Source organism: Physeter macrocephalus, unplaced genomic scaffold (assembly GCF_002837175.3).
Source record: "Physeter macrocephalus isolate SW-GA unplaced genomic scaffold, ASM283717v5 random_74, whole genome shotgun sequence".
NCBI classification, from domain to species: domain Eukaryota; kingdom Metazoa; phylum Chordata; class Mammalia; order Artiodactyla; family Physeteridae; genus Physeter; species Physeter macrocephalus.
This window is the reverse complement of record NW_021145360.1, coordinates 78,392-102,523: the sequence shown is the minus strand read 5'-3', so window position 1 is coordinate 102,523 and position 24,132 is coordinate 78,392. Positions and strand designations below refer to the sequence as shown.

Sequence of the window (24,132 nt, the reverse complement as noted above, 5' to 3'; positions counted from 1 at the left end):
TTTTGTTACTCACGTGTTTGTATGTCTCCCCTGATAGGGTTGTAAGCTCCGTGAGAGTGGGGGCTGCGTGTGTCTCCTTCACTCTGTAACCCCAGCATAACTCCAGCGCCTACAACAGTGCTTGTACAAGAGTAGGCACTCAATAAAGGATGAATGACCGAACACAGGAGGAAGTGATGGGACAGAGTTCTCTAAGGACGGAGTTCTGCAGGATGATGACGCTCCTCTGTCGCCTTGACCGCAGTGCACCCCACCTCACCCCTCTAGTCCACTTCAACCATTCACCCCTTTCCTCTCTCCTTCCTCCTCCAGACACTGCCCGTCCACTGCTGCTAACCAAAATGGCGAACTTCACACCGGTCAATGGCAGCTTGGGCAACCAGTCTGTGCGCCTGGTCACGTCAACCCATAACCGCTACGAGACAGTGGAGATGGTGTTCATTGCCACAGTGACGGGCTCACTGAGCCTCGTGACTGTCGTGGGCAATATCCTGGTGATGCTGTCCATCAAAGTCAACAGGCAACTGCAGACGGTCAACAACTACTTCCTCTTCAGCCTGGCATGTGCCGATCTCATCATAGGCGCTTTCTCCATGAACCTCTACACCGTGTACATCATCAAGGGCTACTGGCCTCTGGGTGCCGTGGTGTGTGACCTGTGGCTGGCCCTGGACTATGTGGTGAGCAATGCCTCTGTCATGAACCTGCTCATCATCAGCTTTGACCGGTACTTCTGCGTCACCAAGCCTCTCACCTACCCAGCGCGGCGTACCACCAAGATGGCAGGCCTCATGATTGCCGCTGCCTGGGTCCTGTCCTTCGTGCTCTGGGCACCTGCCATCTTGTTCTGGCAGTTTGTGGTGGGCAAGCGGACGGTGCCAGACAACCAGTGCTTCATCCAGTTTTTGTCCAACCCGGCGGTGACCTTCGGCACGGCCATCGCTGCCTTCTACCTGCCTGTGGTCATCATGACGGTGCTCTACATCCACATCTCCCTGGCCAGTCGCAGCCGAGTTCACAAGCACCGGCCCGAAGGCCCTAAGGAGAAGAAGGCCAAGACCCTGGCCTTCCTCAAGAGCCCCCTGATGAAGCAGAGTGTCAAGAAACCGCCCCCAGGAGAAGCTTCTCGGGGGGAGCTGCGCAACGGGAAGCTACAGGAGGCCCCTCCGCCGGTCCTCCCCCCACCGCCACGCCCAGTGGCTGACAAGGACACCTCCAATGAGTCCAGCTCGGGCAGCGCCACCCAGAACACCAAGGAACGACCACCCACAGAGCTGTCAACCACAGAGGCCACCACGCCCGCCACACCTGCACCTCCCCTGCAGCCACGGACCCTCAATCCGGCCTCCAAATGGTCCAAGATCCAGATTGTGACGAAGCAGACAGGCAACGAGTGTGTGACAGCCATTGAGATTGTGCCTGCCACGCCGGCTGGCATGCGTCCAGCGGCCAATGTGGCCCGTAAGTTTGCCAGCATCGCCCGCAACCAGGTGCGCAAGAAGCGGCAGATGGCGGCCCGGGAGCGCAAGGTGACTCGGACCATCTTTGCCATTCTGCTAGCTTTCATCCTCACCTGGACGCCCTACAATGTCATGGTCCTGGTGAACACCTTCTGCCAGAGCTGCATCCCTGACACCGTGTGGTCCATCGGCTACTGGCTCTGCTACGTCAACAGCACCATCAACCCGGCCTGCTATGCCCTCTGCAATGCCACCTTTAAAAAGACCTTCAGGCACCTGCTGCTATGCCAGTATCGGAACATCGGCACTGCCAGGTAGGCAGGTAGGGGTACCACTGGAGGTGCTGGTGTGTGCGCTGGGGACCACGTGTCAGCTGCTGCCAGGGAGAGATGTGGAGGCACTTCTCAGTGTTCATGTTTGCTGAAGAGAACTGATGTTCCCGAGACCCCGTGAGCCTCAGGAAGAGGCTCTGGCTGGATTCAGAGACCAGGTCTCTGCTCAGGCCGAGGAGGATCAGCCCCAGGAAGTGACCAAACTGGACAGTCTGACCCATCGCTCTTGTCCTGACTCAGGGAGCTGGGGCGCACTGGCCTATGTGGGCACCTGCCCCACTGTGACCAGCTGGCGTGGCTGAAAGAACGGACCTCTGCGGGGGAGCAGAGCCCAGCACCCGTCTGGGAGGAGCCAAGGGGCCAATGCTTGGGAAAGGAGGCTCAGGGAGGGAAGGGTCCCCCATCCTGCTGTAATCGGTGCTTTCTTTCCCCCTGTACCCCGCATGTAGGCTCAGCCTCCTCCTCCTATATCTCTCTCTCCAGGGGCAGAAGTCTCCCCTTGCTGCAGCTACTCAGCAGGGCTCTGGTTGGGTGGGCGGGTCAGTGGGTGAGCTGGAGGCCAGGCAGAGGGGGCTCTGAGCACCCCCTACAGCACTACCCTGGCGACGTTCAGGATGGGCTAGCGGGGAGATCAGGGGTTCACTCAGGAACTGGGGCTTAGCCACCTACCTCCCCAGGCTGAGCTGAGTGGCCCCTGTCATTCTGAGGAGTTGCCCTCCCTCCCCAAGGAGAGGGCTTGGCTCGGGTCACACACACTGAAGGCGGGACTGTGGTGAGTGGTATTCACGGCTGGCCTCTGCAGCGCGAGGGACGCCCTGGTGGGTCACCAGGGAGAAAACGGGGGTGGACTGGACCCACACACAGTTGGGGCGGGGCTGGTGAGGCAGGCAAGCGACCCCCATCTCTCCTCTCCCAACTGATAGAACCTTCTGGATTGGCAGTGGGCTGGACCAAAAGACCTTTACCTGGGGGAAACTGAGATGGGGGGAATCAGTTCTAGTGAGTCTCCTGGGTTCCCTCCCCCAGCCCTGGCCCCTGGAGAAACAGGACTGAGAGGCTCAGGGGATTTGATGGGGGGCACTCTTCCAGGGGCCAGTAGGGGGCCCTGGAAGAAATTTTCATAACCGTTTTTTCTCCATGAGCTCTGGGGCGGGTGGGGGGGGGCACTCACCGCCAAGTCTTCAACCCCCTGAAAGCCACCGTTCCCTCCAGCCCTCTCTTTCCTCCATTCTCCCACCTCCAACAAATCACCACAGCAAACTTCCTGGGAAGGGGCTTTTATATATTAAAAGAAAGCTTTTATTGGGGAAAAAAAAAAAAAGACATTTATTTATTTCTTAGTAATGGCATCATTGGGGGAAGAAGAAAAGTGGGTACAGGGGAATCAAATCCCTTTGGGCGAGGCTCAAGCTGCCCAGAATCCCTGTCCCTCCCCACTTTGGGCACTTGGGGTGGGTGTGGGCAAGTGAAAGGGAAGAAGCAGGACATGATTGATAAAGCTAACGAGTAGGCAAAAGGCACTGGTGGGTTATATCCTGGGCCGGTAGAAGGAGGGCGTGGGCCAGGCCTCCGAGTAAAGCCAGGGGCTCCTTGGCATCCAGGCCTGGCCGCTAGTCCTTTCCCTTCCCTTTCTTGGCTGTAAAACAAGAAAGACCGCATTAGCAGGGTTTGGGTGACCCACTGGAGACCCCCCTTCCCCCCAACACAGACATTAGAGAAAAGAAAATTCTGCCCCCTGGTGGTTCTCTATCAGCTAGCCTGGAAGCCCGTGGGACAGGACAGCCATTGTGATGCTAGACATTCCTCACTCCCCCCAGCTTAGACTTTGGGGATCAGAAAACCTTCAAGTTCCCGGACTCAGTCCTGGTCCCAGCAGCCCTGGACAACAGCCTCAGTCCCCTCACCTGAGAAGTGGGCAGATTCCCCTCTGCCCTGTTGGCCTCCAGGGCTGCTGTGAGTCAGGAATGAAGCTAAGGGAAAGAGGAAGTAAGGACTGTGAAGTCCTTCCCATATAGAAACTGCCCCCACCTGCTGGAGAGATGACAAAGCCAAGCCGTTCCAGTACGATTTCCCTGAATCCCAAGCCAAAGGCTCCAACAGAACAGCTGACTTTGTCCTTACTTGAGCCAGGATTTCAACCTCCCGAGCACCCTCTGTGGGGGCCCTCAGTACCGCCCACCTAAGGTGTCTCTACCCACAGGGAAACCCGGTACAGACACGTCAAAAATTCACTGGCCAGGATCCAAAACTTCAGGCTTTACCCGCTCCCTTCACAAGTAGGGGCAGCCGCCTGTGATGACCCCACCCCTGCCCCCTCTGCTAACCTTTGGCCTTGGCTTTGGTCTTGGGGGTGCAGGGCTTGGTCACACGAATAGTCTCCTGGCACTGGGCATTGTACCGCGCCTTCTTCAGGGTGCCTTGGCGGGCTTTGGTGCCTGTGCCCCCATCACACGCCCCCCAGCTCTCAAACTTGTACTTGCAGTCGGCTGGCGGGAGAGTGCCCGGGTCAGAGCTGAGTGGCCTGTGGCCCCCTCCACGGGTCTGCTCAGGTCCCCGTGAGGCTGGGCCCCCTGCCTACCCTCCGCCTGCGCCCCACCTCACCTCCAAACTCCTTCTTCCAGTTACAGGGCACCCGGCACCGGATGCGTTGCGTCTGGGCCCCGCAGGTGCCCTCGCGGAAACCCACGCCGCAGTCCTTGCTGCTGGGGGTGCAGGGCCCCCAGATCCACTCCGCGCACTCGCTCCCCGGGCCTCCCTTCTTCACTTTGTCTACAACGCATGGGGAACAGAGCTCAGGACCCGGGCCAGGAGAGACTCACTCGGAGACCCCCTTCCTGGAGTCCCGGCCTCGGAACCGAGGCTGCCGGCCTCACCTGCCCGGCTCAAGCCCTCCTTAAACCCCCCACCCTCCGTATCACCTTTCTTTTTGGCCACCGCGGAGGTGAGGGCCAGCAGGGCGAGGAGGGCGAGGAGGAGGAAACCTCGGCGCTGCATCCTGGGGGTAAAGCACGGGTCAGAGTCCCCACTGGGGGCCGCAGGCGTGAACCTCCCACCCCTTTTCCCCAGTTTCCAGGCCCAAAGGGTCGGGCTGCTACTGCGGTGGCGGCGGGCTTGGGGGGCTGGCCCCTCGCCGCCAGCCGGGGCGCACAGCGGGAGGAGTCTCCCCAGGGGCCTCCTGGAGCCCGGGACGCAGCTCAGACCCCCACCCCGCCTCCAGCCCCCAGATCGGCAGCGGCCGAGGGGCCGAAGCCGCCGCGCGCCCTCCGGGGCCCCGCACGCTCACTCGCTCGCTGCCCGCGCTGCTTCGCTCCCTCCCGCGCCGGGCCCGTCCCGCTCCGGCCGCCGCGGCCCCTTTTGTCTCCAGAACCAGTCTGAGCCGGTCACATGGGCCCCCGCCCCCTCCCCCCACCCACCCTCGCCTCGCCTCGCCTCGCCTCGCCTCGCCTGGCCGGTGCCCTCCGCTCTCAGACGCCGGGCTCTCCTGGCGTCCCCATCCCCAGCCCCGGGTCTCCGTCCTGTCCCGGCACCCCCTGTCCCCAGCCCCCAATCTCGCGCTCCCTCGGCCCAGGCCCCTGTTTGCCGTCCCCTTTCCCCTCTGGACGCCAGCTTCCCTTCATGGCCACGGAGCCTTAGGTGGAGACCAGAAGGGAGCACGGAGCCCCGGGTGTGTCACAGGTCCCGGCGCGGGGCCCGCGTTCGAGCCTGTGTGCGGCTCTGTCCGTCGAGCCCCGGGTGCAGTGATTAACCCCGTCGAGGCCCCGCTCCGCCTCCCAGGGTCCGCTCGACTCTCAGCGCCCCTTGGATGCTGGAGAAGGAGTGCCAGCCCCCGCCTCGGGTCGCTTCACCAGGTGTGCAGTGAGATGCTCTGCTCAGTGTCGGGATGGGGCTCGGACGGGGGACCCCAGAAAAGCGCACGGGTCGGAAGGGCGCGGAGGCCGCTGCGCCTTTCTCCACGCGCAGGTTGGCGGGGCGCGCGGGGGGCGGGGGAGCTGGGGAAGGAGGAGCCCGCAGGCCTGGCTTTGGTTAAGATTTAGAGCCGACAGCAGCCGTCTGAGAAGTTCCAGACGCGGCCCGGCAGCGGCTGCAAACGCCCACCCCTTCTGAGCCTGGAGGCTCGGGGATCACCTCATCCGATCCCCTAAACAGCGAAAGCAGTTGGGGCCAGGAGGAGGGGGCTTGCCCCAGGCCATAGGGCGACCGGGCCCAAGAAACCAGCCCTCGCCCCCGCTCCACCTCTTTCACTTTCATTGTTATCTACCCCGCGGGAAGCGGGAAGCAGGAGGAAATCAGCTCCTCCCCCGGCTACGACCAGCGCGGCAGCCTGGCAGAGGTCAGGTCCCGGGCAGCCCCTCGGACCCCACCCTGAAACGGGAACCAGGATCCCTCGAAATGAGTCTGGGTCTGGGTCGACGGTGTCCAGTCCCCCACCCGGAGGATAACCCAGCAGATCCCACCGCTTTTGGAAGACCTCCCCCACAAAAAAAGAAAAGCGGAAAGGAAAAAAAAATCCACTTTACTGAGTCACACCCAGCTGTAAACATGTCACCGTGAAAGCCACCCCCCCCCGCCCCCCAGGCCACACAGTCGGAGGTGAAATGACTGGGTTTGGGAGAAGGGTCACCGGGTAGGTGCTAAGCAGGGCAGCGGGCAGGCAGATGCAGCAGGCTCCGTGTTTCCGGGAAGAAGCCCTGGGGGCGGGGGTGGGGGGGTGGTGTCAGGGCAGGAGAGGGGCCCAAGCTCCCAGGAACCTCAGAGTGAGGGTCCTAAAGGACCCGGAGGCTTAGGAAGCGCCTTCCTGGGGGCTCCCTCACGGGGCCTCAAGGCCCTCTGCCCTCCGGGCTGCAGGCCCTCAACTCCAGGGCACCCACTGCAGGGAAGGTGAGGGGCCCCCCCAGCCCCCTCAATGGTCTGCCCAGCCCGGTCCAGTTTCCTGGTCCCCTGTGAGCCTCTGGGTTAGGCTGTGGCCTCAGGGGGCCGGGTGAGACCCCCCCCACCCGGCCCCCCGCCCCTCAGAGTCCAGCCCTAGGTCTGGGCAGCTCCTCAGGGAGCAGCACAGGGCTCCTTCCCTGGGGCTTGGGTCCCGGGTCCCGGGTCCCTCTGTGGCCATCCGACTGGAATGTGGCAGTGAGGTGGGCGAGGAGGGGCTGGTGCTCTGGCGGCCCATCCCTCCTGCTGCGGCCTCACACAGCCGTCTCCTGGTCCTCCCGCTGGATCATCTGGTAGTGCTGCCGGTTCTCCAGGTACTCGGCCAGTTCCGTGTCCTGAGCCCTCTCAGCCCGCTGCCGGGGAGTGTCGCCCTGGATGAGGCGGGGGGCTGCCATCACCTCAGGGACCTGTCGGCCCCAGCAGGCTTAGAAGATGGGGGCTCTTCCCTCGGGAGCAGCCAACTCTTGCTGGCTCAGGTTCTCTGGGTCTGGACCGTGCTGGTTGAAGGACAGCTTCGAATCCCCAGAGGCGGCCCTCCCCCAGACTCCCCTCTCCCCGGGCTGGAGTTTGGGAAAGGGTTGCTTCGTGTTTGCGTGGAGTCCCTGCCTGCCTTGCTAGTCTGCTCACCTGCTGGTCTGTCTTCATGAGAGAGGCCCCGGCCTCCACGATGTAGTGGCAGATGGTGCGCTGGCCCAGGGCTGCGGCCTGGTGCAGACAGGTCTCCCCGCTGGGGGAACAGGGGCTGGCTGTGGACCCCATCCAGTCCTCTGAGCCCTCCTGTCTCCCGAAGGCCATCAGAAAGGGCAGGAAGTTCAGAGTCCTGGGGCAAGGGGGGTGGCCCAGAGGATGACAGATGTGGCCAGGAAGGGTTTATGGGCTCTGACAGGACTAAATGGGAGGGGCTAAAGACGGGGCAGTTTCCAGGGTAACTGGGGTCCTGCACTGCCCACATACTCACTTTTCCTCCACAGCATCAAGGATCTCTGTGGGGGCTGGAGAAGGGGGAGGGGGAGGTCAGAGAGGCCTGGCAGCCACTCCCTCCTCCCAGGGGCCCCAGTGGCACAGCTCACCGTGGTCCAGCAGGTAGCGGACCACTTCCTTGCTGCCGGTGCTGACGGCGTGGTGCAGGAGCGTGCGGCTCCGCTCGTCTCGGTGCATGAGGTCACCCCCGGCTCGGTGCAGCTCCTGGAGCTGGGGGCAGGAGGCAGAGCAGGGCTGGGGCTCCTCAGGGCCACCCTCCTTCCAGCCACAGAAACGGCCCCCAACTCACACAGGCCCCAGGCTCCCTAGGGGCCTCTGGGGGTCTTTCTGGAGCACAGGGGAGACACAATGGGCTTCTCTCACCCCAGGTGCCCCTGGACACCCCGGGAGCACTGACGACAGAGCCTTGGAGCCTGCGAAGTTCCTCTAAGACTCGATCCTTTCTGAGCACCAGGGACAGGCAGAACGAGCTAGGAAGCCTCTATGCAGGGACACCAATTGTGGGCTGGACAGGGATGGGGGGCAGGGCTGACTGGGACAACCACACAGAGGCCTCACAGAGGCCCAGGCGACGACAGATGACTGCACCTCAACAGATCAGCTCTTGGCCCAGCCCAGAGGCCCCACTCCCCAGGGCCTGAGGGGGCTGCCAAGGGGAAGAAGCCGGAGCCTGGCATAGTACCTTACAGAAATCGTTCCTCTTGGCAGCCTCGATCAGCTCTTCACCTGCACAGAACACCTGCCTGTTATTCTCTGGCGCTGGATGCCTAGGCATGTGTCGGTGTGTGAACATACGTCTGAGGCACTATTTGCAGAAAAGGGGGCCTGTTGGGGCAGGTGTGCCAAGGGCTGTGGGCGCACGGTGACTGTGACGTAGCTGTGTTCTCGTGAGGCTGCGTATGGGCTCCACCCCACCTGACGCCACCCCACCGAGCCTCGGTCCTAGGACCAGGGAGGAAGCAGGGGCCCTGCAGGGAGAGGCCTCACCTGTAGGGGGTGCAGCATCCCCTGGCAGTGACCTGCAAACAGAGCAGGATGAGATGTGGCAGGGCTACGGGTGACATGGCTACAGGTTACAGCACAGGCCCAGCTTGTCGCCCTCCCCAGCCCCAACCAGGGGCGCCCTCTGTCCTTTCAACAGTTTATTGAGTGCCTCCTATGTGTCAAGTGCGGTTCTGGGCACCGGCAATACAGCAGTGAACACGACGGGTAGAGAACTTGCTCTCAGGGAGCTTACATTGTAGTCAGAGAGACAAACAGGTAAACAAATAAATAAGGTATTTTGAAACAGCAGGAAGTGCTGCAAAGAAGAGGAGACAGGGTAATGTGATTGAGCAACTTCAGGTGGGGCTCCTGGGAGACTCCTCTGAGGAGGAAACACCCAAGCTGAGATATGAATGGAGGGGCAGCTCTGTGAAGATCGGGGAGGCAAGGACAAGTCCAGAGGTGGGCAAACTTGTGCCTTAAAGAACCGAGAGGCGAGTGGGGCTGGACTGTGGTGATGGAGCAGGGAGGGCGCTGGTGGGGTCAGAGACCACCAGGCTCAGGCTGTGTGGGATGAAGGGACCAGGTACAGGGGGAGGGCACATTGACCGCAGGGTGCTGGGGAAGGAGGTTCCAGGCTGGGGGGAGGGAGCAGGAGGCCAGGGGCTCCGTGGTGTGCTCAGACGCGGGCAGGGAGCAGCCAGGGAGGGAGCCCGGGTCTTTGGCCCGCGCAGCAGAGCGGATGGTGCAGCGGAGCTGCACGGTGCGGTGGAGGGCCGGCAGTTTGCTGCCTGTGGGTCAGTGGGGCGGGGCCGGTGGGGACCACAGGCAGCTGGACGTGGGTGAGTCTGGAGCTCAGGGAAGCGGCTGGGGTGGAAGACAGGGCTTGAGGAGCTGCTGGCTTACGGGTGGGATTTAGAGCCAGGGGACAGGCTGAGGCCTGGGACTCACCGGGGCCTGGGTGAGCAGGGCGAGGTGGGGAGGGGGGAAGAGGGGGTTGGGAGGTCGGGTTGGGCAGACGCCCCCAGCAGCTCAGGGTCCAGGATATAAATCTCATCCTGTGCGATCTCCGTCACGTAGTTGAGGTGTTCCTGTGGGTGGGGAGGTCAGGGCCGAGGGTCAGGGCCCTGCAGGGTGGCTGGGGTGGGGGGTGAAGGGGCTGCCAGGCCAGCAGACCTGGAGAAGCCTCTGCTGTGAGCAGGGACACTGACAGGAGGCAGGCGGGCCAGTGGCCCTGCCAGTCCCCTGTCCCCTCCCCCCATTCTCCTCCTCTCCTCTCCTGCCACCCAAGCCCAGCCCCTGACCTCCGCACAGCGGGCCCCCCAGCTGGCCAGCCCCTTCCCACTGCTAAGCGTTTGCCCAGGTGACCAGGCCTCTGGCCAGAAGTGCCTTTCCTTCCCCGTCTGGATGGATGACAGCTGTGCCGTGAGGGCCGCCCCCCACCCCACCCCAACCCGGCGAGCCCTGTCCGGGCACACGGGCTCCCTTCTCCCGTCAGCACCATCCCTGTGCACGGCCCAACCGTGGACACTATGGGACGCAAGGACGGCTGTGCCCAGCTGTGGAGGGTGGCCTAGCAGGACAGGGGACACTGGGGCCCCGGAGCCGGCGGCAGACGGAGCAGGACGGCAAGTGCTCACCTGGGCCCTGTCGATTCTGTAGAAGCGGCTAGCAGTGGTGGCTGTGGGGAGAGAGGTGGCTGAGGGAGGGGGCCCTTGTCCAGGCCTAGGTCTTCTGCCGCCCCACCTAGGACCCCCCCAGGGAGGGGGCAGGACACGGCCCGGGACCACCCTGAGCTGGCCCTTCGGGGCCACTCACCATCCAGGAAGCACCACTTGGGGGAGAGTTTCTGGCACATCGGGGACTTGGCTCCAGCACCTTCGGGCTCCTGTCGAGAGAAGCAGAGGCCGGGGCTGGGGGCAACCAGAACCCGGGGCAGGAGGGGGCAGCCCGGGCAGGCCCCAGACCTGCTCCTCACCTGCCGGAGCCTCTCGATGTGGGCACGGCACAGCTCCAGGTCGCTGTCTCCCGGGACCACCACGGTGCCCAACGGCACGGCTGGAGGACAGAGCGGCTGTCAGCAGCCGGCTGCCCCCCCACCGCCCTGCCCTCAGCACCCCCAGCCCCGTTCGTTCGCCACTCACAGGCCTCTTTGAGCTGCTCCTTGTCATAGTGCAAGGCCTCGTAGTCGTGCATGCTGACCCTGCTCACCTGGATCCGCAGCTGCTCCGGCACCGGCTGCTGGCTGCGGGCGGGGCGACCACACAGCACTCGGCGAGGGCTCTGCCTGGGCTGCCAGTCCCTGCCGAGCCACGTGCCCCACCCAGCTGCCCCGGGGGACTGTAAGCCTCCTTTCCAGATGGGGAAACCGAGGCTGGGGAGGGGCATACTCGCTGTGCAGGGGGGCGGCGCTCCGCCGCTTGGCCTTCTGCACCATGGTGGCCTGGTTGCGCAGGGAGATGCGGATGCGTGAGGCTGCGAGCTTGCAGGGCTCACCATCCACCTGCACTGGGATGGCCTTGGACGTGGTGAGCAGCACCTCTCGGCACTGTGTCAGCCGCTCGCCGTGCCCGCCCACCTGCAGTGCTGCCTGTGGGCACGAGAGGCTCAGGTCAGGGGCCAGGGGGTGGCAGGACCTCAAGCTCCGCTTTTCCCAGGGATGCTCTGGCCGAAGTGAGAATGACCACCCCCCACAGTGGAGAGCAGACGGAGGCTGAGACCCCAGCCAGAGAAGGAGGTGAGGGTCAGCTCTCCTGTCCTGGCCAATGAAGGAAGTTTGGTGACCGCCCCCCCTTCCATCTCGGGGCCAGGCTCCGGGGCACTGTGGGGACAGGGCCGGGGCTCTAGACGGGCCCCGTGCTGGCCCACTCACCAGGGACGTCATGGTAAAGCCAATAACCTCGAGGTAGCCATCGTCGTGCCGCTGGGGCTCGAAGTCATGGTGCTCCCCAGGGTGGCCCCAGGGCATGGTGCCCGCACAGTACCTGGAGGGGAGGGCACCACAATGAGCTTCAGAGGACGGGCGTGCAGGACAGAGGCAGCAGGGCCCACACAGAGCCCTTCCCTCCTCACCTGGGGATGTTCAGGAAAACAATGCACTGGGGTTTCAGGTCCTGAATCTTGGGGGTCAGGTCAGTCCCGTCACACTGGAGGCGGGAACGGCGGAGGGTGTAGAGGGTATACGTACCCAGGTGGTCTCCCTCCCGCTGGGCCCGCCCACCCTGCCTGCCAGCATGGCCCACTCACCACCACGCGGATGTGCTTGGCCAAGTCCTTGGAGCTGCCCATCAGGAAGTCGGAGAAGGCTGTCTGTGGGAGAGAGAGGGCATCACCATCTGGTGACAGGTAATTTCCTTCACCGCTGCCACGCAGGGGTCCTGCGGCCTGGTAGACACAGGTGGGCATGGGAATGGCGGGGCGTAGCTGGCAGACCCCAGACTCACCCCGGCGTAAAACATCTTATTCCGAAAGCGGCTGTTGAATTTCTCTGGGTTGGCCTCTGGGTGGTGACAAGAAATAGGGGACAGTCAGTTGTTCTGAGCCTGCTGGGGCTTCCCAGGCTGGGGTCAAGAGGGAGGGTTGAGAACGAATGCCTTTTACTGGGAAGGGCAAGGTCTGGTCCTCTCGGGGGCCCCCTCCTGTATCCCTCCCTCCCCAGCCTCCCCAGGCCTCCTCAGCAAAAGTTTGCCAACCTCGAGACTCGTGAAACTCCAGGGTGACGTGGGCATCAAAGCCCAGGCTGAAGTAGTTGTTGAAGACATCCAGCGGCAGCTGGAAAAAGGCCAGGGATGGGCATGAGGGCTGGCCGGCTCAGCCCCCGCATTTTCAGGCCTTTCCCACACAGTCACGTCCACCAGACAGCTCTGTCCCCAGCCCACCGGCCTCGGCCCTGCCGTCTGAGCTCCCGGGCTAAGTGCCCCGTGCACAAGGGCACCCCGTGCCCTGCCGGCCCTCTCTTCCCACAGCCCTTCCGCCTGACGGGCCGTGTTCTGCAGGAGCCCCACGAAAGCCGGGACTTGGTTTTGCTCGCTGCTGAGAACAGACGGTGCCTGGCAGTAGCAGGTTCTCAGTAAATATGTGCTGAGTGGCTGAGTGACAGCTACCTCATGAGGTGAGTACCGTTACTCCCTCTTCCCGTGAAGAGGCCGAGGTCTGGAGACACCAAGAGTCATCCCGGGTCCCAGGATCCCAGACACCCCCGGCCCAGCCCCGGCCGACCCACCCGGTCGGTGGCCCCCTCATCTCGCTCCTCAGGCCCCGCCTCGGGGTTGGGCTCAGCACGGAGGTCCCAGCGGTCCAGCTGCACCACGTTGCCCTCCTCTACGTGGGAGAGGATCTTGGACACAGGCTCATCGGTGTAGCCCTGGGGGGAGGCAGGAACTGAGCCCCTCCGGGGTCTGGGCCTTCCCCGCTGCCCCGGCCTTCCCCGGCCTTCCCCGCTGCCCCGCCCTCCCCACCTCCCTGCCCTGTGGGCGCTCACCCCACCCCAGTTGAGGGTGCGGGCCAAGTCGTTGCCGGTGCCCAGGGGCAGGATGGCGACGGGCGGCGGTGGTTTTAAGCGCAGCTGGTCCAGGGTGGAGAGGATCCAGCCAACCTGCAGCGGGCAGAGCACGAGAGGCCAGGTCAGAGCGCGAGGCCAGGGCCGGGCCAGGCCGGGCGGGGCAGGAGCACTCACCGTGCCATCACCCCCGCAGGCCAGGATCCGCAGGTTGTGCACCCGGCGGTACATCTCCAGCCTGGGGTCAGGAGACAGGAACGGGCTCAGGGTCCGAGTGCTGCACCCCGAGCGCCAGGCGAGCCCCCGCCACCATCCCCACAAGAGCCCTGGCAAGTACTTACGCCTCCTTGGGCCCTCCCTGGCTCAGGTCAAAGACTTGCCGGGGATTGAGATACCAGAGGAAGGACTGGATGATCTTGGCGCCCTGTGGGAGACCAGGAGCCGACAGGGATGGGGCGGCGGGGGGTGTGGGGGGGAGGCAGTCAGGGCTGAGGTGGAGAGAAGCGTGGGGAGAAGGGTGGGAACTGTGGGAACAAGGCCCAGGCAGGGGCGAAGGGTGGAGACAGAATTGGATTTTCTCAGCGTCCCTGGGAAAGAGGAATGGGGCAGAAGCTGCAACAGAACCTGGGAACAGCTGCTGTGGGGAGGGGTGTGAGCCTGACCCCATCCCTCCCCCAAGGCGCTCAGTGGAGAGGGCAGGCTGTGGGTACCTGGTTGCCCCCACTCTTGGGGTTCACGAACACCAGCAGGGGCTTCATGAGGGGGGACGGGGTGGGCCTGATGATGAAGGGTCTCCAGCGGCCCTCCTTGGAGACACAGAGAGCCCATAAGGCTCTTTCCTGTCCTGGCAGACCCCGCCCCCGTTCTCAGCAGTGCCCCTGGGTGCCCCCTTGAGGATCACACCGGGTCACAGCTCACAGTGGGCCTGGCCATAGAGAGGCACCTCGGATCTGACCTCTCACCCTCCTCAGGGCCGCAGAGCCCAAACTGACCCGCTGATGGCCGAACCGGCAGCATCAGCCCGGGGGGCTCAGCATCCCCCAAAACAGGCCCCTCTCTCCCGTTGCCCTCCAGCTGCCCACCTGGTCCCAGGTCTAACCTCAGGCCCTTTCTTGCTAGATTTCCTCTTGAAGGATGCCCTCTTCTTCTTCTTGCTTGCCTTGAGGGTATTCTGCAAGGGAAGCAGGATGTTGGTGACAAGGTGGGGGGGCCGGGTGGCTGGCAGACCCTAGGCGTCTGCGGGGGTCAGGGTGCGGGCAGGACTCGCCTGGGGCCTGCGGGCACGGAGGATCCAGGTGGGCGGGATGACCACGGCGGCGTGGACCCCCAGGGAGCACGGCTCCTCGATCTGCTGCAGCAGGAAGCAGGACACCTTGCTGTGGTACTAGAGAGGGTTGGTTGGCGTGGCTGAGCCGGACCCAGCTGAGACCTGGGACCCCCAACCCAGTGCAGCCCGGGGGACAGCCTGCCGGTAGGGCGAGCAGCACTCACTGCCTGCTTGCACCAGGAGCAGCTGATGGCCACGATCTCCTTGCTGTGGAAGGCGAACTTCTGCTGGAAGCCCTAGGGCGCACAGGGTGATGAGGGCACCCGGGACCCGGCCTGGAGCAGCAGACCCAGCCCCTTTCTGGTGCCAACCTTTCTCCACCCAGGGCAATGGAGCACATTTTTTAAAAATAAAAGAACTGTATAATGAGTCCCTAGGGTAGGGAGGGAGGCTGAGCCAGGTGCCCACAACTCTCTTTAGTTAATTGCGTGACCTGCTGGAAAAGGGTCCACAGCTAACTCCTGCCTGATTCCAATCCCTCCTTCCTGACCCAGGCCCGCCAGGGCCGCCAGTGCACTCTGAAAGTTCTTTATAGTACCGATCACATTCATTCCTGTTCACTCCACACACGTTCCTCGCGGGCCTGCTGTGTGCCCCACACTGCTGGATACTGAGTGGACGGAGCAAAGAGGGACCTCTCAGAGCCTGAACTTACTGAGGGAGCAGACAAGAAGCAGACAAGAAATAAGTCAACGAAACCACAACCACTGTGGACTGTGCTCAGGAAGCCCCCTGCAGCCTGTCTGGGAGCCACATCCTCCTCCAGGAGGACAGGGACCCGCTACCCAGCTCGGTGCTTGCCACCCAGCAGGCCCTAAACATGCATCTGCTGAGTTAATGAGTGAAGAAGTCTATATGCTTCTCAAAGGGCTCACTCACGACTTCAGAGCAGCCCAGAGACACTGCTCTAGAAGGCTTTCCTCCCTGCTCTCCTGCTCTGCCCAGGGACCTGGCTGTTCTGGAACTGACTGGGCACTGCAGCCAGGCTGAGAGTGAGCCCTGAGACCACGGTCAGTGATGGACGGGCCACGCGAGGCTCAGGGGCCGTAGGGCCTGGGGCCAGCGGGCAGCAGGCTGGCCAACTTCCTCGGGCAGGGCCTCACCTTCCCGCAGTGCCGACACTTGCCATCCTGGCGCCGCCTGTGTACCCAGTGGTGCCGCACAAAGGTTGGCTGGCGGAGGAGAGAAGCGTCACCGGAGTAAGTGAGGGGTGGAAGCTTTGAACGTGGCCTGTGCCCCTCACTATATCAACAGTGAGGGGCAGGGGCTGCAGGACGCTCTCTGCAGTCCTGTGTGTAGGTGAGAAGGGGCTGAAGACTTCTCCCCGTGGCCCGGAGGTCGGGGCTCAGAGGAAGTACAGAGAGAACTGGGAGGCACCAGAGGGAGGCAGTGCCTACCCCTTCTGCAGGCAGGGCCAGCCGGGCCTTCTCCTTTGAGACCCTCAGAGCCTCAGCCCTGTACCTCCCTGGGGCCCAGAGCCGCCTAGAAGGAGCTGAGCCCCTGGTGACACTCTGAAGACACTGCAGAGAGGTCCACTCAGGAAACCTGGGGCCCTAACTACCCTGGGCGCTTACCTCACGGACGTTCCTGGAGCCTGATTCACGGAAGGATGGCTTACAGCGGAAATTTATCTGTGAAACATGAAATGATCACCAAAACATCAGAACCTCCCTTCGTGGGGTCAGGCATATGGCCACCCCCTTCAGGAAAGTGTCACTCAGAGGCATCCTTGCAAGGTAGGGATAGCCCCCAATCATCCTGGGAGCCCTGAGAACGTGAGACACCTCTTCTCAGAAGCCCTCCTGTATCCCCGCTCCTCTCCACTAGCCAGAAGGAGTCTTTCCTTCCTCTGCCCAGTGTTCTGGGATGAGGGAGACAGCAAGCTCTGTATCCATCTCCCCCACTAAAACAGCACCAAGGCTTACCCCTCCTATACCTTTCCTCACCCTCCAGCACTCCCAACTCAGGCACATGCAGGCAACCCAGTCCTTGCTTTCTGACTGGTCCCTGGAGATTGTTAGCTCATTTGTGAAATCCTGGTTTGATTTTCACCTTAGGGGGTGGTGTGATGGGTCTATAGTGCCTGGGGCTACACTGGTTTCTCTTTTCCTAACTGTCCCTGCTTCAGCCTTAGCAGAATTGTAGGGAAACCTCACACTACGAGTTGGGGGGTAGGGGAAGCAGTCCACGTTAGCCTTGTTCATGCCATTCCTAGTCCTACGGGATTTCTCTTATGCTGGTCTGCCTTTCTGCTGCCTGGGGAGCCCTGATGGGCCATGGCAGCTCTCCCACCCTCTGCCTGGACCCACCCGCCCAGCATTCCTTCTACCTCCCTCCCTGGAAGCACACGGCCCAGACATGCCCCCAGCTGCAGACACACCGTGGACAGTGGTCCTTGGGGAAAGGTCTTTACAGTGGCAGCGTGGAGGGGACAGAGCCAGGCTTCAGGGCCACACAGGACTGGCCCTGACACAGCTGAGTTTCACAGCTTCAGCAGGGCATGGCCCCTTCTAAGTGTTAGTTTGGGAACTGACAAAATGGTGTCTTGGTCATCATTCATTACTTCATCTGGTTGAGTAATAGTCTACAAGCCCCACTCTGTGCCAGGCTTGTTCTGGGCAGTGGGGTCACAGTAACAAATAAAGGGGGAGAGCCAGGATGCAAATGCAGGCATTTCAGCTCCAGAGTCCTTGGCTCTTCACCACTACGCACACTGGGGTACCCCCGGCAGGTGATGTTTGTGTAACGTGAAAATGCGTGTACAGATACACATGTGTGTGCACTGGGAGGGCTTTAGCACCCAAAGGGGAGGGGCCGGAGAGCCTGAGCAACCACACTCACCTTCTCTAGCTGTTCAATGCAGGGGGTGTGCACCACAATCTTGCAAGCTGCACACTTTCTCCGGGACACTGATTTCTGCTGCAGGAAAGAGAGGGCCCCTGAGGCACCAGGTAACTCCATCCAGGCTGCTGCCCCAGGGCAGGCAGAGAACTCCTCTCACCTGCCCCAGCACAGCTGCCCATGGTTTGCACCGGGAAGCCCCAGCCCTGGCATCAGGACACAGCCCCATTCCTCTCACCATCCTCGGGTAGCCCACCGCAGTGGTGCTTAGGTGAGAGCCTTGTTTCCACCTTCCCCTGGAAGGGCAGCAGCCTGTCAGGCCCGCAGGAGTCGGCCTACGGGCTTCTAGACCTGGCTCCACCACCAGGGGGCAGTGTGCCGCACAGAGCTCACTCACCAGCATCTTGGCTACACAGTACTGCTCTCCAACATAGCAGAAGTCCCCGGACACGTTGGTCTCAAACCAGATGTGTTCCCCATACGTCGCTGACTCCTAGACCACAGGATGAGCACGCTTAGTGCACCCCTGCCCTGCCCGACCAACCCTCCCTCTCCCAATACAAACCTGCTCCAGCTGCCACAATCTACTTTGCTCCATCCTGTTTTCCCCACTGTCCCTTGGCTTTAAGGCTTGGCTCAAACGTGGCCACGCCAGGTCTGCCCTGACCCCACAGGCCCACAGGCTCTTCTCGCAGCTGCCCACAGTACCCCCAACCCGACTGCTCCCGTGGCCCTGAGCCCGGCAGGGACTGGTCCTCATTTGCCCCTTGCAGCTCCCGGCCACTCACGCTCCAGTCCACAGTGCTCCGGATCTGGTGCTCAGGCTCACTGCGCGGGGCCCCGGGAGCAGGAGGAGGGGGTGCCAGGTGCTGGAGGCCTGACTTGGTGATGGCTTTCCTACAGAAAAGGAGATAGCTGAGGCTAGCTGAGCACTCGGCGACTCGGCTTCCTTCCCCTCACCTGGGATCTTTGCCCTCACCGTGACCTCAACACCGGGTCAAGACAGGGAGGGTGACAGGGAGGGCAGAGGATGCCCTAAGGCAGCCCAAGACTCTGAGAGGATCCTCGAGGAGACTGAGCCCTCCTCAGGGTCCTGCTGCCTTCCGAGCATGGCTCCGAGCTCTTCCCGAGCCAGGGGCCCTCAAGCCAGCCCCCGGAGGCCACTCGCCCTGCTGGCTGCAGCTATACCTACGCGAGCAGGGCACTCCAGGTCTGGGGTCCGGCTGACTTGCGCCGCAGGGCTACCTGGCGTCTGCGGGACAGCGGGCGCATGCAGGCAGGCATCCCGGGGCCAGCTGCAGTGCCCGAGGCTCTTCGGCCCCCCAGGCTGAGGTGCTGGCCTGAGGGCCGCTGCTGGCTGAGGGGCCGGTAGTAACCGTGCAGGCCCCAGAGGGCGCGGTCTTTCACCACGTCAGCGGGCAGCAGGTGGGAGGAGGCCCGGCGCCGGCGCCAGCGGGGAATGGGTAGCAGGGGCAGGGCTCCCCGATGTGGGGATGGCCCCGGTCTCTTGGTGCCTGGCTGGGTGGCCATCAATGATGCAACTGTCACATCCTCCTCCTGGATCCCCCCCTCCTCATCCATGCCCAAGAGCCCGGCCAACAGCAGGGGTGCGCCCAGACGTGGGGCCCCAACAGCGGCAGGCTGCAGGGCGGGCACCTCATCCACGGTGAAGCGGGGGTTGCAGGCGGGGGGCGCGGTGCTGGAGCGCCGGCGGCTGGAGCGCCGGGCCCCCACCCCGCAGCCCAGGAGGCAGCCCTGGAGCTGTGCGCTGGAGCGGCGCCGCTGGACCAGCAAGGAGGAGGCCTGCCCTGCAGGCGAGCGGCGCCGGGCCTTGCCCGTGGGCAGCCCCACGCCGCCGGGCCGCCTCTGCCCCTCTGCAGGGCCTGGTGCCTTCCGCTGGAAGTGTCTCCTAAAGAAGGTCTCCATGGCGGGGGTAGGCGGGTGGCTGTTGGGTAGAGACCGGGAGCGTGAGGAGCTGGGCCAGGCCACGGCGCATCCTGTGCCCGGGAGCCCATCACAGCCTCTGCCCTTTGAGCAGAGAAGGGACACTTGGGAGGCATGGGGGCGGCGTCTGTGGCCTCTGAGCTCCGTAAACGGGTGCCTGAGGGTGCCAGAGGATCCAGCAGGGAGCCTGCACTCATCACTGTTGGACGCACTAGTGCTCTTCCCAGTTCCGTCCCTGTGTGGCCCCAGGAGTACTGGGTAGGAGGGGCTGCCAGCTACCCATCTGGTTCCCCTGTCCAGGCACCATGATCCACCAAGCTCTAGCCTAAAGGACTTCAAGTCCCTTGCCTGAAGCTGATGGAAAAGAAAAGAAAAAGGAAGGTGGAAGCCTGGAGCCGACCTAGACAGACTGAAGGGCTGAGGGCAAGGCTTTTCCTCTCCTTAGGCCTTTGTTTTGCCACCAACACAGGGCAGGTTAGGCTTAGGTGTCCCCTCCTGGAACATGGCACAAACTAAGCCATGGTAAGAAAATGAGGCTCTCTGAAGAGAAATTCAGTCCTGATACGACCCCCTGACTTGCGGTCAGGCTGACAGTGGCACTAGAAATGGAGAGGATCTGACGTCTGCCTTGGGGATTGAAGGCCCTGGGGAACTAAGGCCCACCGAAAACTGGAGAGGCAGCTGCACAGGGAGAGAAGCCACCAGGGGGACTTTGTGTGGGAAGCCACAAGAGCCAAGAGAGTGCCTCTGGGCTCTGGGTGCATGTGTGCTCTTGCCCTGAGGGGCTGAGTAAGAACTTTCCTGGTTTTACCTTTCTGAAGAGGCACAGTATGGACATTCCATGTGTGAAAGTGCTGGATGATGTCGGAAAACCCTTCCAGCTCTGCTGCTGAGGAAGCCCATGAACTGCACCTTGATCTGGGGGCCAATGCTCGAAGCCCAAACGCTGAGAATTCCAGACACTAAGCTACCCAGAGCTCCCTCCTGCAGGAGCCTTGGGGGCCACCCTTGCTCAAGCCATCCTCCCTTGACCTGGTCTGAACACAGGCTCCGCTTCCTTTGCCAGCTCACCTACCCCCCGCCGCCCCTTCTGCGCAGGCGGCTGGGAGCACCTGCGCCCTCACCTCCCCCTAACAGTGCGGGAGGGTCAGGAAGCCTGGTATGCTTCAGGGGGGCAACGCCTCCAGAATTCCCAGGGACACCTGTGTCCTGCCATCAAGTACTCTCCTGGGCCCTGGCAGCCACAGGGAGGTCTCAGTCACGGCCGTGGGACACCTGCCTGGGGCTGACAGGATACTTCTGCTAGCTGAGGGCCTCTGAGAGAGGGTGGGAGCCCTGGACAAAAGGTGGAAGATGATGGGTCTGAGGAATCAGGGCTGGGCTGCATGTCCAGCGCCTACTCCTTCCATCCACCACCCACACCCTTGATTTGCTACTGCCCTGTGGGTCCGGGCAGGCAGTGTCAGGCAGGGCCCTGGACGGCTGTGGAGGTACTGACATGGAGGCACCCATGTCTGGAGAAGCAGTGCTCGGGTCTGCCCAGCTCTGGGTCTCTGCCTCTTACAGTCCACCAGCCTCTGCAGGTGACAGGAAGAAAGGCAGGAGAGATCTTGGCTTCCTCCTAAAGTCAATGCCATCACGGCTTACGTTTACTGAGTGCCCACCTGTAACAGGCGCGGTTCTAAGCCCTCTGCAAACATGTGTACCATTTTATAAACCACAGCACCCCAGGGACTTCCCTGGTGGCACAGTGGTTAAAAATCCGCCTGCCAATGCAGGGGACACGGGGTCGAGCCCCGGTCCGGGAAGATCCCACATACCACGGAGCAACGAAGCCTGTGCGCCACAACTACTGACCCTGAGCTCTAGAGCCCGCGAGCCACAACTACTGAAGCCTGCGCGCCTAGAGCCCGTGCTCCGCAACAAGAGAAGCCACCGCAATGAGAAGCCCGCGCACCACAGCAAAGAGTAGCCCCTGCTTGCCGCAACTAGAGAAAGCTGCGCACAGCAACGAAGACCCGATGCAGCCAAAAATAAATAAATAAATAAATAAATAAAATTTAAATAAATAAATAAACACAGCGCCCTAAAGAATAGATACCGTATCATGCCCCATTCCTCATGGTAGACTGCGGCGGTAACTCACCCAAAGTGCACAACTAGTCTGTGCGGAGCCACTTCTGGAACTTGCCTCTACCTGAACCCCAAAGCCCGCGCCCCAGAGACGCGGCAGAGAGCAGGGTCTTCCCCGCTGGGCCACGAGCTGGGACTAAGGTGGGATGGGGGAGAGGGAAGGGAGCCACAATAAGGACAGTAGCGGTCCCATTTACCCATCACCTACTATGCGACAGGCCCTGGGCTAAGTGCGTTCGTTTATCATCTCGTTTGATCCTCAATACCACCACCTCCTGAGGCAGGCAGGATCGATGGCTCCATTCCAGAGATGAGGAAACAGGCCGGACGAGGTGCAGTAACGCGCTCCAAGATCATTCGGCTGGTCAGCGGCAGGGCTGGGACCTGAACCCAGGGCTGCCTGATGCAGGGTCTGCTCTGCACCCAGGAAGAGGAGCCTAAAGGCCCAGCTGCCCACTGCCCAGGGCACCGTCCTGCCAGCACTGCCCCAGGGTATCAGCTTTCCCTGCCCGCCTGGTCAGGCCGCCCTATGACAGCTGCCCAGCCCGGAGGAGATTAGTCAGCTGAACACACCGCCTGATGCGAGTGTCACCCAGAAAACAAAAGGCCACAGTCACTGGTTGCGGGGTGGTGGGGGGGGAGGTGCGGCAGTTGCTCTCTGGGTGGCAGTGAGGGCTGGACCCTGCCTGCTGCCCCAGACCCACGACAAGAGGCGCCGGGAGGACGAGGTCGCCCGCACATCCGCCTCATGACATGGGGGCGACTTACAGGTGCTCCTCTACCGCGTTCGAGCCCACACACTGTCCCGGGGTCTCCTCAGGAGCCTGACGATGCAGTCACTGCGAGCGGGGCGGGGCAGGCTAGGCCAGCCTGGCCTCATGTGGCCATGTGCAAAGCCCCTCCCTCACGGGCCTCAGTCTCCTTGTTGGTCCAAGGAGGCAGTCAGCTGGCTGACCTGACACCTTATGACAAGCTCTCCTCTAAGGCACCCACTCCTCTACGCTCCCAACACCCCCTCCCCCCAGGCCCCATGCTTCCTGTTCCTCCCGTCTCCATAGAAACCTCTGTCCTCTGGTCAGCAGTGGCCTGACTCCTGACTTCCTATCTCTGCTGAGGCTTCTCCTGGGTCTGCTCAGAAGCCCAGCCTGGTCTCAGGCCTGTCCCAGCCTTTGGGTGTGGAGCTTCTCCCCACAGCACAGCTCCGAGCAGCAGCTTCTTGTCACCTCACGCTCTGTCACCTTCCACATACCACACGGTACGTGAAAAGGTCACCAGAGGACGCCGCACAGGGCTCTAGCACCAACAGCAGAGCACAAATGGCTGCCCCGCAGCCTCCCGGTGGGGGACCTGGGCTAATCCTGTCACACCTGAAGGGGACAGAGTGGGAAAGGACTCACAGGCCGCGTCGACTGGGAGCCTGGGGGAGGACAAAGGATGCTACAGGGAGACACGCACAGTGGTGGCTGGCCATGCACCCCTGGTGAACAGCACCAAGTGGGGCTGCAGGTGGCCAAGCTAAGGCAGCTGCCGAGGGTGAGCAGACACGAGTGCCCCAGCTTCATCGGCGACTGGCTAGGAAGGACAGGACTCCTGGCCTCCCAGCCAGACTGTCTCACACCCTGTTAGCTTCAAGTGGAAAAGCCCATGAGCCTTGGCATCCTATATCTGCCACTGCTTTCCTGGGCTGACCAACTAACCTTTCCAAGTCTCAATTTTCTTATCTGCAAAATGGGATGAAATGACCTAGTTTAGGAGGTTTGACATAAGGGAGGTTCGGATGAGATAATGGTAGAAAGTACCTGACGGCGGCTGGCAGAGAGGAGGGGCAGGGCAGGGCAGGGCCTACGCCTACAGCAGACACCAGGGCATGCGGAGAGTGCCACCTCCTGGGGTCTGTCTCTGCCCACGGTGGGGGTGAGAACCCGGAAGGGGAAGCTGGAGTTCCCAGGATGGTCACCCCCCACCCCCTGAGGAACAGAGCCTGGCAGCCAGAGCCGCCTGGGTGTCTGCTCCTGCTGTGACGAACGACCTCTGCCCCTGGCACTAGGCCTGGCCCCCGGGGGACCCCTCTGCTTCCAGAGGTGCTCGCACAGGCCGCCCTGTGGGATTCGGCCAGAGTGCCCGTTCCACGCTGTGGACGGGCCCCTCATGCCCCTCTTCCCGGTGCAGGCTGGGAATGGTGCAATGTGGCCCCATTTCCAGCAGCCCCAGAGCCGGGGCCTGGAGTTGCTTCCCCAGGGTCTGCTGCTCAGAAGCCACCTCTGGCTGCTTTGCTCCCACGGCCCTGAGACTGAGGTCGGAGGGGAGGAGACGGGGACGGCTGGAAAGGGGGCCTGCCTGGGGCTGGTGAGGCAAGGTTCCCAGGTCTCTGTTCACTAAAAGGATCCTGCCCAAACCAAACCAAACCAAATCAGAATGCACAGTGGGGAGAGGTGGGCCAGGGCTGCATGGCAAAGGAGGCGACCAGGCCAGTCATGTTTACCTCAACAAGGTCCTGCCCTGGCTCGGGGACAGGAGCTCATACAGGAGCTCGGTCGGCCTACGCTTGCCGGTCCCTTTCCATCAGCTTCAGGAGCCTCTGACTGGGGATGGTGGTGCCCGGGCCCACCCTGATCCACCCTTCCCCAGGCCCACCCAGACAGATCCAAGAGGGAGGAAGCAGAAGGCAAGGAAGGGTTGAGGCGAGCCCCTTTGACCTGATCTGGA

The 24,132-nt window shown here is 62.5% G+C and overlaps 3 protein-coding genes across 18 annotated transcripts in view; 1 reads left to right on the top strand and 2 right to left on the bottom strand.

The window, feature by feature from the left end:
* The first annotated feature begins 341 nt into the window (after window positions 1-341).
* On the top strand, window positions 342-1,778 carry CHRM4 (cholinergic receptor muscarinic 4). The gene has a single exon (XM_007124995.1). It carries the CDS (start codon window positions 342-344, stop codon window positions 1,776-1,778), a length of 1,437 nt encoding a protein of 478 aa, XP_007125057.1.
* Window positions 1,779-3,097: 1,319 nt separating this feature from the next.
* Window positions 3,098-5,153, bottom strand: MDK (midkine). 2 transcript variants are annotated; one of them, XM_024133277.3, is made up of 6 exons: window positions 5,076-5,153; window positions 4,711-4,787; window positions 4,394-4,561; window positions 4,117-4,278; window positions 3,697-3,762; window positions 3,098-3,428 (listed from the first exon to the last, which is right to left on the bottom strand). In XM_024133277.3, exons 2-6 carry the CDS (start codon window positions 4,784-4,786, stop codon window positions 3,403-3,405), a joined length of 498 nt encoding a protein of 165 aa, XP_023989045.1. In that variant the 5' UTR covers window position 4,787; window positions 5,076-5,153; the 3' UTR covers window positions 3,098-3,402. The 2 variants fall into 2 exon arrangements, with proteins under 2 accessions (XP_023989045.1, XP_023989046.1); XM_024133278.2 differs by lacking the exon at window positions 3,697-3,762.
* A 1,131-nt stretch (window positions 5,154-6,284) lies between these two features.
* The window catches only part of DGKZ (diacylglycerol kinase zeta), a 30,247-nt gene continuing 12,399 nt past the window's right edge, over window positions 6,285-24,132 (bottom strand). Inside the window, exons 2-32 of one of the 15 annotated variants that reach the window (XM_055082315.1) lie at window positions 18,542-19,294; window positions 18,138-18,246; window positions 17,747-17,842; window positions 17,350-17,427; window positions 16,083-16,139; window positions 15,612-15,680; window positions 14,673-14,744; window positions 14,449-14,565; window positions 14,281-14,352; window positions 13,892-13,987; window positions 13,523-13,605; window positions 13,359-13,419; window positions 13,164-13,277; window positions 12,906-13,046; window positions 12,376-12,454; window positions 12,127-12,182; window positions 11,930-11,992; window positions 11,756-11,829; window positions 11,556-11,667; window positions 11,074-11,273; window positions 10,828-10,928; window positions 10,662-10,741; window positions 10,502-10,571; window positions 10,324-10,364; window positions 9,635-9,774; window positions 8,687-8,718; window positions 8,382-8,425; window positions 7,789-7,909; window positions 7,677-7,710; window positions 7,346-7,445; window positions 6,285-7,089 (exon numbers count right to left, since the gene is read on the bottom strand). In XM_055082315.1, the coding sequence (XP_054938290.1) occupies window positions 6,973-7,089; window positions 7,346-7,445; window positions 7,677-7,710; window positions 7,789-7,909; window positions 8,382-8,425; window positions 8,687-8,718; window positions 9,635-9,774; window positions 10,324-10,364; window positions 10,502-10,571; window positions 10,662-10,741; window positions 10,828-10,928; window positions 11,074-11,273; window positions 11,556-11,667; window positions 11,756-11,829; window positions 11,930-11,992; window positions 12,127-12,182; window positions 12,376-12,454; window positions 12,906-13,046; window positions 13,164-13,277; window positions 13,359-13,419; window positions 13,523-13,605; window positions 13,892-13,987; window positions 14,281-14,352; window positions 14,449-14,565; window positions 14,673-14,744; window positions 15,612-15,680; window positions 16,083-16,139; window positions 17,350-17,427; window positions 17,747-17,842; window positions 18,138-18,246; window positions 18,542-19,294 (3,382 nt within the window). In that variant the 3' untranslated portion in view covers window positions 6,285-6,972. The other 14 variants (XM_028483805.2, XM_055082314.1, XM_028483808.2 and 11 more) reach the window with 14 other exon arrangements.